The following is a 13538-nucleotide window of genomic DNA, read 5'->3' on the forward strand; positions in this document are numbered from 1 at the left end:
GGTTCACAAGTCAATAACATCTTCCAAAAACACACTGTATTGTTTTCCTCGTTAAAGCAGTTTTTCATATATTGCATCATTTTCTGTTCATAACAGTCCCAAGGACTGGATAGGGTTGGCTTTGCTGTCTTCATTTTAATGGCAAAAACTTAGATGTGGAGGCCTTATGCTGTCCAGGAAGGGGTTTTACAGACGTTACTTCGTTTGGTCTTCTCCTCCCACCCTGCACGGCACAAAGAGCCCATCAGTTTGGGGAAGTCTGGGGTGGAGGACAGTCTGGAGTGACATCCTACCAGACCAGTCGATCTGGTTCGGGCTGTGACATAAGCTAGGGGTCGAAGTCAGGGGCACCCGCAGAGGGGGACCTGCCTGGCACCTAGCCAAGATGAATCCGCCTTCCCTGCCAGCCACCCGGGTCTCGAATTGGCAAAGTATCGAATCCTGTTGTGTGCGAAGCAAGCTCTTCATGCGACACCGTCAGGGCGACCTCGGGTCAAGAACTACTCATTGTGCTGCTTGTATGCGCCAGGGCCTGTGTCTTCGCGGACCGGCCGGGCCAGGAGTGAAAGGTCTGGGAGTTCTTCCTGCCAACAGCACCCGAGAGAGCCACCGGGATCAGGAGCGCGCCCCAGTGGACCCCAAACCCCGCAGCCGGGGGAGGGGAGTGTCGTGGAGTGTCCGCTCGCCCCATGCCGTGACCGAGCCAACCGGGACAGCAAACTCACAGGGAGACCCACGACTCTGGATTCCCGCCCGACTACCCCTTCCACAGGCCACGCCCCTTCCGCCGGTCCCGGCCTCCCGCAGGCCGGCGCCTTCCGCCTGCGTTTCCCCGAGCCCCGCCTCTTCCGATATCCCCGCCCCTTCCTGCCCCATGTGGTTCTGAAGCGCGTGTTCGCTGTCTGTGCTAGTGCGCCTGCCGGGACTCCTCAGGTGTGTCTTTTCCGTCGCGCTTCCGCCCTGTCGGCCATGGGGGTCTCCAAGAGGAAGGCCTCGAGCGGCCAGGACGGCGCGGCTTCCTCCGCGGGCGCAGCCAAGCGGGCCCGCAAAGAAGAACTCACGGGCGTGCGGTTCAAGGCTCAGCTGAAGGACCCGCAGGGCCCCGGGCCAGGTGAGTCCGGGGCGGCAGGCGCAGGATCAAGAGCACAGGCTGGCAAGGCGGCCTCCGTGTGCCAGGCACAACCTCTCTTTTCTGCAGCTTTCGGGTCACCTAGGCTCAGTAGCAAGCCTCTGGTTTGCAGAAAACTGAGGTTCAGGACTGCTCTGTACTTCCTTGCTCTGGACTATCGTCGATAGCGAGGGGGCCCCGACTTGCTTGATTGGGACCGTTTCATGTTACAACACATTTATTTCCCTTGCCCAGGCAGCATCCCTCTGCTAGCTCTAAATTTTATTGCAGTTGTCAGGGAAGTAAATGAAGTGCCCTTCTCTGTTGAGTCCTTACTGAGTCAGCTCAGGACGGTTCATGATACACTTTGCTACTCCTTGGGGCGTCACCACCGTTTTTTCAAGAGCTTCCATCCCCCAACACTCATACTGACTTGATAACTTGTAACAAGCTGCTGGAAGCCACCACAGCTACTTGTCAGTTTACCAGGAATGGGCCAGTGACTGAGATGGAGTCGACTCTATAATTACACTTTTTGTAAAGTGTGACCATCCTTCACGACTACTTGTAATCGTTTGGAAAGTAACATGGTTTGGGAAAAACGCAATTGAACGTGTTGCCATGTGAAAGCATTGCTCTAACATAAAACAGTGACAGTGTTTCTCTTAGGATAAATAAATTATTAAATTAATGGCCAAAATAGCTTCAACTTCAATTTTTGTCCTGATTTTTTTTTTTAACAGACAGGGTCTTGCTCTCTTGCCCAGGCTGAATGAAGTGCCGTGGCACAATCATGGCTCACTGCAGCCTTGAACTTCTGGGCTTACACTGTCCTCCCACCTCAGCCCCCAAAGTAGCTGAGACTGTAGGTGCACACCACCATTCCCAGCTATGTTTTTTTTTTTAACTTTTTGTAGAGATGGAATCCCACTATGTTGTCCAGGCTGTCCTCGAACTCCCAGTCTCGAGCAATGCTCCCACCTTGTCTTCTCAAAGGGCTGGGAGTATAGGCATGAGCCACCACACTGGCCTGTTTTTAAAGTTTTGATACCTGTACTTGCTAGTCACAGCTAGGAAGATGATACTTACATTAGCATAGAGTTATATATTTCCGAATTCATTATTATTTATTTATTTATTTTTGAGACGGAGATTCGCTCTTGTTGCTCAGGCCGGAGTGCAATGGCGCGTTCTTGGCGACCGCAACCTCCACCTCCCAGGTTCAAGCAGTTCTCCTGCCTTAGCCTCCCAAGTAGCTGGGATTACAGGCAGGCACCACCACGCCCGGCTAATTTTGTATTTTTAGTAGAGATGGGGTTTCTCCATGTTGAGGCTGGTCTGGAACTCCTGACCTCAGGTGATCTGCCTGCCTCGGCCTCCCAAACTACTGGGATTACAGGCATGAGCCACCACGTCCAGCCTCATTAAGTATTACTAGAGGCTATTATTTGCTAGGTAGAGAGAAAGTGATGAGTAAAAATCTCAAAAAGTCTCTGCCGTTGTGGGGCTTTACAAACAGTCCAGTCGAGTGGGGAAGGCAGATATCGGTCAGCAAAATCATATACATAGAGTTTCAAGCATGAGTTTTCCAAAGGAGAAGTACATGGTGTCTGAGGGTGTTTAACAGGCCTTGGATCTAATCTGGGAGCTCAAAGAAGGCTCCCCTGAGGAAGTGGCTTTTCAAAAGGATTCTAGGGTGGGACAGGGACAGGAACCTTTCTGGCAGAAGAAAGAGCACGTTTAATTGTTAAAAAGATGTAGTATCTATATTTCATGGTCTTGCACAGACAGTCTCATGACATTCAGGTGCTACATCATGTGAACACGTGTCAGAAGGAAACCTGGGTTGACAGCCCATGGGTGTGAGTGAGTAGTTGAAAGATGGGGCAAAGCTGAGTCAGGGGGTGAAAGTGTGGATCTCTTGTTTGAGGCTGTGTTGAACTTGTGTTTGAGTCTGGTCTGTATCTTGAATTCTCTCCTCCTCTCTTCCTCTTGATATGCTCTCATAACCTCCTATGATAGGATTGCTGGAGGATCAGGGAAGTGAAGTTGATGACTGTTAGGAGACTTTGTTTTCACCAGGCATGTGAGGGAAGGGTTCTGATGATGCTCCCTTCGTGTAGTGGAGGAACAAGAGCTGCAGGGTTAGATTGGTAAGGAATGAGGATATTCCAGAGTGGATCAATGTCAGCCTGTGGGAGGATCCCCCATCAAGAAGGGTTTGGCTCCAAGCCAATTCCTTTGAAAATGTTTGCCCATGACTCCACTGGTGATAGAGAAAAGGCCATACTGTAAGAGAGTACACTAATGGTTAAACTCTTGATCCCCTTCTCCCCGCATTGCTTCTTGTTTCCCCGCTGCATTAAGTGGTAATTCTGATTACCTGGATATTCCTGCCAGAACCCTCCGTCTGCATCAGTCTATCCCCTGGCCTTGGTGGTTGATTCTCCTCCTGAGAATTTCTGGAGTCCGTCTGCTTCCCCTCTTTCCTTCATCATCATTCTAGTCCAGGCACCATCGGTCCCGGCTGGGACCCCGGCTGGAGTTGCCCAGAATTGGTCTCTTTTGCACTTTCTTCCCTACAGCCCGTGCTGTGTGCAGCAGTCAGATGATCCTTTAAAACTCCAAATCTGATTATGTCACTCCTCTCGTGACACCCTTCAGTGGTATCCCACTGCCATTGGGATAAAATCCAAAGTCATTTCCATTGCTTCATCTAGCCCTGCCTGCTGCTTTGACTTCATCTCAGGCTACCCTCCTCACTCACTCACTCACCCCTCCCCACTCGTCTGGCTCCAGTCACACTCTGTACCCTCCAGCCTTGGGGCCTGGAATGTGGTCTCACTCTCTGCCCCCTCAATACTTATGTTTACTATTATTAATAATAGGTTCAGCATTACTTCTTCAGAGGAAACCTTCCCAACCCTCTAATCTAGATCATGTTCCCTAGTTACAGCCCTCATTACACTCTTGATGTTTGCTTGATAGTACTTCCTACAGGTGCCATATGTGTCTATGTAAGTGACTGCGGTAGGTGCTTAATACATATTCACGTTGGTCTCTACCATTAGATTGTAAGCACCTTGTGGGTAGAGGCCATTTCTGATTTGCTCACCAGCACATCTTGGGCACTCCCTGTGATGCCTGAAGCACGTGGTAGGTGCCCAGTAAATGGTGTATGGAAAGATGAACCTGCAAAGAGACGGCAAGTGTAACAGGTCAGCGGTTTCCACCCTGTACTACTCTGGAATGCTGGGAGTTACATGCTAGAGTTTGGCAAATAATTCCTTAAAAAAGAGGAAGTAGTTGCACTGCTCTTTCTGCATTAACAGCCCTTGCTGTCACCTGCATTCTGTGTTTTCTTGAGGGACAGAGCAGGTATTATGCATGACTCCAGGGTGCCTGTGCCAATTGAATCCTGTGACCCACAGTCACCTCGGCCAGAGCACCCATGGCCCTTGCTCATAATCTCCACCAGACCATGCTGCAGACAGCAGTGATGGAGTCTGGCCCCGACGCTCAGAGCCAGCGCCTGGCATGGCAGATGCACTCCCTAGGTGACTGTTAAAGGAATGACGGTGGTTGCTGCGGAAAATGTTGCAGCATAAAATGGGATCTAAAAACACCTGTGAGGCTGGCAGAGACCGAATGTGACCGGATTTTCACTGCTGCTGCTGAGGACACCTGGGGGGCTTCTTATGTTTTGAGGGTTTACCTTGCCGTAAGTGTGATGCTGGATGCTTTATGTGTAAGTTAGCCTTTTTACCCTTCATACAAACCCAGTCAGGTAGGTTCTGTGCTTGTGCCGTTATACAGGTCAGGTACCCAAAGCTCAGAGTTCATTGTTACTCAGTACCATGCAGCTTATAAGTGGCCGAGCAGGGATGCGTGCCCAGGAGTCTGGCTCCAGTTTATGTTCTTACCTGCTGTGTTTTTGGTGTAAGGTCCTGCTCATGCGTCCCTGGGCAGATGTTGCTTAGCAGCATCTGGACTTGAATCTGAGACATGCAGAATTGGTGTCCAAGAGGAAGGATGTGTTGGTCCTCTCTGCTCAGCTAGTGGAGCTCACCTGCAGTACCGAGCCCTGTTCTGGGCCTCATGCTTCAAGGGAACATAGAAAGTGACCTGAACATAGAAGGATCTCGAAACTGTCATTTCTGGAGAGAGGTTAAAGGAAGTGTTTGGTCTTCAGAGGTGCCGACTAGGGTGATGGCAGCTGGTGTGGGAAAGAAGGATTAGATCCCTTGCCTCTGGCCCCAAGGCAGAGGGGGAAGGACCCCCTGGGGATGCCTGGGCACTCCCTAAAGCAGACCACCCTGTTCTGATGTGTCTAGGAAGACTGTAGTGTGTTTCTCAAAGGTCATGGCATTTTGCATTTTACTGTATTGATAATTACTAAGTGTGTTTTAATAGAAATGTTTAGTCCCTTCGTCTGTTTTTTTTTTTCCCCAAATAAGGTGAAGTCTCCACTCCCCCAGAAGAGATGAAGGCCCCAGTAAGATGTGTTACCTTTAGCTTATGCCCTCATGCGGCTTCCAAACACTGCCGTGCCCTGCCTTCCTAGTGTTGAGAAGTGCGGCCCAAACAATAGAACCAGAGACAGGCAGGGTTTTTTTTGTTTTGTTTTGTTTTGTTTTTGAGATAGAGCCTCACTCTGTTGCCAGACTGGAGTGGAGTGGTGCGATCTCAACTCACTGCAACCTCCACCTCCCAGGTTCAAGCGATTCTCCAAGAGGCAAGTTCAGGTGATTCTCTGAGAGGCAGTTTTATAGAACGGGTTCTGGCAGGAGAATTTCGTGGGCAGCAGCACACAGGTGGCTCCCCGTTGGTTGGGTGGGGTTGTGGCGGGGGTTCAGATTCAGGTGTCAGTGGTGTGGGAGGGGGTTTGTATTAATTGCGGGAAGGGTAGTAGAATCCTCAGGCCATTGAGATGGGAGATTTTTGAGTGGGGAACTTCTGGGGTCTGACCTTATGGGGAAATACTTGAGTGGGGCTCCCCACTTTGGGTTTTGAAGAACACTGAGGTTAGCTGATGCTTGGCATGCTGACCGCAGGCCAGGCGCAGCACGGACACTCCGTGTGCCACTGCACTCAGAGCAGCAGGCGTCAGCTCCATTGCATGGCCAGGAATCGTCCGGTTTGTGGAGGAAGAATATGGGCTCTGGAGCCAGACTGCCTGGATTGGAGTCCTGGCTCTGCCTCTCCTAAGCTGTGTACCTTTGGACAAGGGCCTTAGTTTTCTCATCTGTACCTAGGGAAAAAATAGTTTTCTCATACTAGTACCTAGGGAAAAAATACTCGTACCTAGGGTGGAGGGTTGCAGTGAGAATTAACTGATGTCATGTAAGTAAAGCTGTTGGTGATGTTTCATTACCATGCTCTATATGGTTTTTCTTGTTATACCCATTCTATAGTTGAGGGAACAAAAGCTGTGTGGGGATCCAGACGAGTCATTGCCAGAGTCAGTACTCAAACCTGGGAGTCACATTGGCACTCAGTTTGTCTCGTTCCTGTATTGCCTTCGTGGTTTCTAAGTGTATTCCTAACGTCCACGTGGATTAATCTACTAGGGCAGCCGTAACAAAATATTGTAGACTGAGTGGCTTAAACAAGAATAATTTATTTTCTCATGGTTCTGAAAGCCATGTCCACGGTCAAGGCATTAGCGGAGTCACATCCTGGTAAGGGCACATCCTGGCTTGCAGACAGCTGCCCTCTTGCTGTGTCCTCACATGGCCTTTCCTCTGTCCACATGCAGAGAGGGAGCTCTCTGATGTCTCCTCCTTCTCTTATAAGGACACCAATCCTATTAGATTAGGACCTCACCCTCATGACCTCATTTAACCTGAATTATCTCTTGAAAGGCTGTATCTCCAAATACTGTCTTTTTAGGGATTTGGGTTTCTTTTCTCCTCTCCACTCCCCTCCCTTCCCCTCCCCTCCCATCCCCTCCCCACCTCTCCTCTCCTTTTCTTTTCTTTTTCTGAAACAGAGTCTCACTCTGTCACCCAAGACAGTGCAGTGGTGTTGTCTTGGCTCACTGCAACCTCTGCCACCTGGGTTCAAACAATTCTCCTGCCTCAGCCTCCCAAGTAGTTGGGACTACAGGTATGTGGCACCACGCCCGGCTAATTTTTGTATTTTTAGTAGAGATGGGGTTTCACCATGTTGGCCAGGCTGGTCTCGAACTCCTGACCTCAGGTGATCCACCTTGGCCTCCTAAAGTGCTGGAATTACAGGCGTGAGCCACCACGCCCGGCCGGGCTTAGGGTTTCAACATGAATTTTGGAGAGAAACAGTTCAGTTGATAGCATTCATAGTAGCTTCTGTGCAGTGTAGGTGGATCAGGGAAGGTCACAGAATAGGGAAAGCAGGTTGCAGTGGTGGATGTGATTGTTTCTAAGACTGACCTTGTTAACGTTTGAACATAACTTTTTTTTTCAGGCTTGGAAGCGTTTGTGTCTGCTGCCAAGAAGCTACCACGAGAAGATGTGTATGATGTTGTGGAAGGGTATATAAAGATTTCTGTTGAGTGTGCAGAAATTTTCCAGCTCCTAAGTGGAGAGAAACGACCTGAAAGTGAAGTATGTTGTTCCTTACATGGCTTGATGAAGAGAAGAAAAGTTAATGCTGCTGTTAAGTTTGATGAGGAAAAATGTGATAGAAATTTCCATTACCAACTTTCTATAGAAAATGATGCTTTGTCCCTGTGCTGTAGGAATGTATTCATTTTTTGCCTCCATGACCTTTGAAAGCGTTTTAGTGGAAAATTCTCACTTATTATTAACATTTGATGAATGATATCAGAAGGAAGGATAATAGATTCCTAATCAAAATGCACTTGGTTTCAGTATGGTTTAAACAAAAGGGAAACAGATAAACACGTGGTGTCACAGACTCACAACACATAATGAATTGATTATTGTTTTCTGATTCCAAAGAGATTGAACATTGGGATATTTATGTGCCTGTTGAAATCTCAGGGTTATTGCTATAAGGAAGCAATGAGGCCCAGTCATTAAGAGAATTTTCTTCTCATTCTGGCCTTATCGCCAGCCCGAAGTGAGTCCTGTCACTTCATTTGATTTGATTTTCTCATTTGATTTTCTGTAATTGTAGACAAGCTGTTCTTTATTTTTATTCATTTTTGAGACGGAGTCTCGCTCTGTCACCCAGGCTGGAGTGCAGTGGCACAATCTCGGCTCACCACAAGCTCCGCCTCCGGGGTTCACGCCATTCTCCTGCCTCAGCCTCCCGAGTAGCTGGGACTATAGGCGCCACCACCGTGCCTAGCTAATTTTTTGTATTTTTAGTAGAGACGGGGTTTCACCGTGTTAGCCAGGATGGTCTCCATCTCCTGACCTCCTGATCCGCCCGCCTCGGCTTCTCAAGGTGTTGGGATTACAGGCGTAGGCCACCGTGCGCGGCCCTGACAAGCTGTTCTTTATTTTGCTGGGCTGTGGCAGCGGGGCTACATGCAGAGCCTGGGTCCAGCAGGTCAGCCTGCCAAGCTGTCACCTTTGACTCAGGATCTGGGTGGGCCTCATCCTGTGTGTTAAAGGCTTTAAGCCTGCAAGTAACTATGGCTAAGACAAAAGGAGCGTATATGTACAGGAGGAAAAGAAATGATACAATTTCTAAGCGTTTCAATTCTGTCTTTGCAGAAGGTGTTAATATTTCAAGTTTTTGAGGCCATATTATTGCGGACAGCAAGTGATCTTTCACATTTCCATGTTGTGGGAACCAACATTGTGAAAAAGCTGATGAACAACCACATGAAGCTCATCTGTGAGTCCCTGTATGCCTCGGGTTACAGGTAGGCTGTCTGCCCTTGCATGACAAAGGACGGGCCTTTGGGTTTGCTCTGCATTCAGCTCTCCGCAGGTGCATTTGGTTATTACCTTTATGGCTAGAGGAGAGCTGAGCTGTTTCTGAGGCCACAGTGACCGCGTCTCTGCCCCCTTCCTTTGTGGACCAGCCCTGGCTGTCCCTGACTCCTCTCTCACTTATCCCTTGTCCCTCTTGTCCTGCCTGCTACTGTCCTTGCTGCTATATCTGTTGACTGACTCCCTCCACTGGAATCCTAGGTGAATGTGGCAGGACCTTGCCTGTGTTGTAAATGCCACCTTCCCCTAGATAACAGGGCCTTGCATGTAGCAGGTTCTCAGAAAACCATGGAGTCTGGGTAACTGCAGAACGGAAAGACAGCCATGAGCTTGCGTTCGGAGATGCCTTTGTGAAGAAGTCATCGTCTGTATCCTGCAGTCACAGGGACTGAGGTGTGGTCTGTTGATCACATGATGGCTCGCTCCAGAGAGAAATGTCCATCTTCTTCAAATCTCGTGTTTATAATCTTAATCCTACTTAGTTTTAATTTTGAGCCTTATTTTGAATCTTTATGCTTTTTTTTTTTTTTTTTTTTTTTTAAATGGTATGTCTTTTTCCTTCTTTTTTTCTGGTTTGGAGATAGCAAATAACACAGGCAGCTTGCAGCTGGCTTTGTGGTGAGGCGGCTCTGTGCTTCTGCTGTTGCTGACGTGTCTGATTTCCTCTGGCTCCCTGTACAGGTTGGCTCGCGCCTGCCTGAGCCTGATGGCCGCCATGGTGACCCAGGGTCCGGAAGCTGCCAGGGATGTCTGCAGCCATTTTGATTTGAATAAAAAGACCTTGTACACCTTGGTGATCAAGAGGGATTCAAAGGTGAGGGGACCACAGTATCTCGTGCCTTCCGTGGATCTCCTTCCATTGGAGGACTGTAGTGGTTTTTCCTCCATTCTCTGGCCCTGATCCCCACACAGATGGAATGAGAGGTGTCTATGCAGAACGGTGTGTGTCAGCTGCCACAGGATCTGTCTGTGAGGATAGAACTCACTTCAGGCTGGCGACAGGGCCAGAACCTGGCAGAGCCTGAACAATGGGGACATCTGAGGAAGCTCTTGGGGGCTGAGTGAGATGTGAGGATGACTTAGCTGTGGGCAACTCCTCTCAGTAAACGAAATACCCTCCATGTGCCCATGGCCCTGAAGCTCGTAGCATGTCCCAGTCCTCCGTTCCTGCTCTGCCCACCTCGGAGAAAGCCCTTGCAGCTCTAAGCCAGTGACGTCCTCAAAGAGGACTTCTATGGCTTTTTATTAAGTGACTTCTGCCTCCCAGTTGTAATCTCGTGATGGGTAAGCGTTGGATTGTGCCCAATAAAATGGGAGTGTGGATGGTTGGTTTTCAGGAAACCTGTGAAACAAAAATTCCCTGGTGGCTTTTGAAATTTCACTTAGGTTTGCAAAGGTTCTTGGGGAGCAGGCACACTTTGAGGACTCCTGAGCTTGAGCGAGGGCATCCTCCCGTCGCGTGTGCCGGCTGTGGGTTGTCTGTTGAAGGGCATCTTCTGGTTGCCATATCAGCTCCCCTGCTGGAATTCAGTGCTGTGAACAGCCCTGGCCAGAGTGTCACCCTCTTCCTGAACGTAAAGAATAAGGAGACAGATATCAGCCCGTCCCATCTGCCGCAGTGGAGAACCACATTAGAGTAATTCACTTCTATAACCCCGTGCCGCCTTGTTCTGTCAGTATCCCTGGGAACTAAAAGTTTCTACATTGCCGGGAATTGGACTAAAAGGTTGATAATACCAAGTAGCTTTTATGGCTCTGCGAGATTGGCCTGGTGTTGAGGGTTTTACTGGAATTACAAATAAGGTATTCTCTAAGGAAAAAAATTCCAGGTCTTAATGTCTCTTAGATACTACGCTTTATCCATGTGTCAACAAATTCCATTCAATGAATAATGGCTCCTGACATTTAAATACGTTTCTAATAAAAAGAATGTGTGTGCTATTTGCAGACTAGGGCAAATATCACGGTTCTTTGGTCTTACCTGGCAGTAAGCCTGGCAGTAATTATCCATCAGATGCCCTCCCCACCCATCTCTTTTGATGTCAGCCCTCCCAGCTGTCTGAGTGAAATAGACTCCAGGAGCCCAGAGAACGTGGGAAAGGCTGACTAGGGCTTCCCGTCCTGAACCCTGACTGCAGGGCCACGCACGAGCTGTTTCATCTCAGGGTCTCGGCACATTATTTTACCTCTCCAGGATCTGTAAAATGGGAGTTACAGTCAAGTCGAAAGTGTTTTTACTCTCATTGTGTAATCTGTAATAAGTATCTTAGATACCTTATATGTTACAGGAAACGGAGTTGAGACATTACATTTAATAAGGAACTGTTAGGAACATTTAAAAATAGAGCAGCGTAAGGAACCCCTATACCAGCTGTCCAGCTTCAGCCACTGTCCCCACCCTCCACCTTTTTAGTTTCCTCTGGGGCAGTCGATTATAGCAAATCCCAGACGTGAATCATATTTCACTATAAATATTTCAGCATGTACTCTAACAGAAAAAGACCCTTTAAAGAACAGAAACCACAGTGCCATTATCACGCCTAACACATTAATAATTTCTCACTATCATCTATTACTCAGTTTGGTCTCAGGTTTTTTCTGTTTCAAAAATGTTTTTACACCTCGTGGTTCAGATCAGGATCCGAACAAAGTCTACATTGCATTTGACTGATATGTTTCTTAAATATCTTTTTTTTTTTTTTTTTTTTGAGACGGAGTCTGGCTCTGTCGCCCAGGCTGGAGTGCAGTGGCTGGATCTCAGCTCACTGCAAGCTCTGCCTCCCGGGTTTACGCCATTCTCCTACCTCAGCCTCCCGAGTAGCTGGGACTACAGGCGCCGCCACCACGCCCGGCTAGTTTTTTTATTTTTTAGTAGAGACGGGGTTTCACCGTGTTAGCCAGGATGGTCTCGGTCTCCTGGCCTCGTGATCCGCCCGTCTCGGCCTCCCAAAGTGCTGGGATTACAGGCTTGAGCCACCGCGCCCGGCCTCTTAAATATCTTTGATCCCTTTTGAGTCTGAGTTTTTCTCCCTCACTCCATCCCCTGCGTTTTTTTTTTTAATTTGTTTGTTTTTATGCCATTTAGTTGTTGAAGTGCTGGCAGGGTTTTTTTGTTTTTTTTTTTAAATGAATGTATGTTAACATTTCGGAGGAAATTATTAAAGCCTCATGAAGAAGGAGGATTATAGATATTATTCATCCAGCCAAAGAAAGCATTGTTAAAATCCTGTGCCAAAGAGCAGTTTTACCAAATGTATTTTGGTCTATTTTAGACGGTGTTTTGCAGAATAAGGCCTGAAGAGTTCAGGACATTTTCTTCCTGGAATAATAACCCTGTGAGGTCACAGGGTGGGAATGAAGAGCAGGCATGTGGCCCACTTGCAGTAGGAGTGGGACGCCTTTGATGGAGTAGACTGGAGACAGAGGATGGAGTGGGCTGGAGACGGCAGTGGCAGAGCCTGAAACGGGCAGCTGCTGTGTCCTGGGGATCTTACCCAGTTCCTCCATCATGTCAGGACAGAAAATTTGGAGTTGTCTAGGATATAAAAGATGGAAGCCAGGAGGTGATAACTAAAACCTTTTCATTTATAAATTCATTGCTGGAGGGATCCGCAGGAGGTCTAGTTCTGCTGTGTACCAGCAGGATAGAAAGATCTAGAATGGCAGAAAACCTGGACCAGCATTCCAGAGTCCTGACTCCCAGTACTGTTACTTCAGTGGACAAAAAATAAAAGCACAGGAACTTTCCACTAGCAGGGAAAAGACAGAACTTAATTTAATTTTGCCAGGCAAGTTTTAACATTTTAGCAGCATTTATCTGGAACACAAGGCATGTGTAGATCGGGAAAATTAACTGCTTGAATTAGATGGCATGTTTATTTGAACCGTGAAGCATAGAGATGGCTTGGGAGCAGCTTAAACTTCCTGAGGACAGGGACAACATCTTGGTTAACTTTGCACCCTCTCTTGGCCTGAGATGATGGCATCTTGAATGCAGTGAGTGTTTTATAAAAAGTGAATTGGTGGGTTAAGGCACTGGAGTGTTGCTGACACTATGGAAGTGCTGCACAATCTCAGCACCAGTGATCATTGGACGCAAACTCCTTATTGTGATGAGTCACACAGGTAGGTCCTCAGAACAGAGAGGATAGTTTGAAGCTCTCAGTTTTGGGAGAAACCCACATTGGTGTAATAGGGTCTTGCTGAGATGCTGTGTGGCATGTACAGGGATAGACTCAATAAATGTAATGAGTGTGCAAGGCCTTGATCTACATATCAGGGAGCATGGGTTGGATAGCCTTCCTTTTCTCCGGAAGGAACATAGACGCAACAAAATAAGATGGAATTAACTAAAGACTTACACAGAGACCTAACTGGTGCCAAGTATGGTCGTTGCACCCTGAGAAAAAGTGAAATGAAAATGGAAAATGCCACAGAATCTTGTGAAGAAGGAAGAACTCTGTAGTTGAACATAAGTAGTATGTTTGTACAATTACTTCTTATCTCAGTTGTGGTACTTAATTAGCTGTGTGACCTCGGGTGAA

The 13538-nt window shown here is 47.9% G+C and overlaps 1 protein-coding gene across 1 annotated transcript in view; it reads left to right on the forward strand.

The window, feature by feature from the left end:
• The first annotated feature begins 846 nt into the window (after nt 1–846).
• URB1 (URB1 ribosome biogenesis homolog) overlaps nt 847–13538 on the forward strand; it is a 79301-nt gene continuing 66609 nt past the window's right edge. Inside the window, exons 1-4 of the mRNA XM_037990628.2 lie at nt 847–1111; nt 7553–7692; nt 8773–8924; nt 9676–9808. Coding sequence (XP_037846556.2) covers nt 970–1111; nt 7553–7692; nt 8773–8924; nt 9676–9808 — 567 coding nt within the window. The 5' untranslated portion in view covers nt 847–969. The remainder of the gene's footprint in view (nt 1112–7552; nt 7693–8772; nt 8925–9675; nt 9809–13538) is intronic.

The sequence above is a fragment of the Chlorocebus sabaeus genome, chromosome 2 (assembly GCF_047675955.1).
Source record: "Chlorocebus sabaeus isolate Y175 chromosome 2, mChlSab1.0.hap1, whole genome shotgun sequence".
NCBI classification, from domain to species: domain Eukaryota; kingdom Metazoa; phylum Chordata; class Mammalia; order Primates; family Cercopithecidae; genus Chlorocebus; species Chlorocebus sabaeus.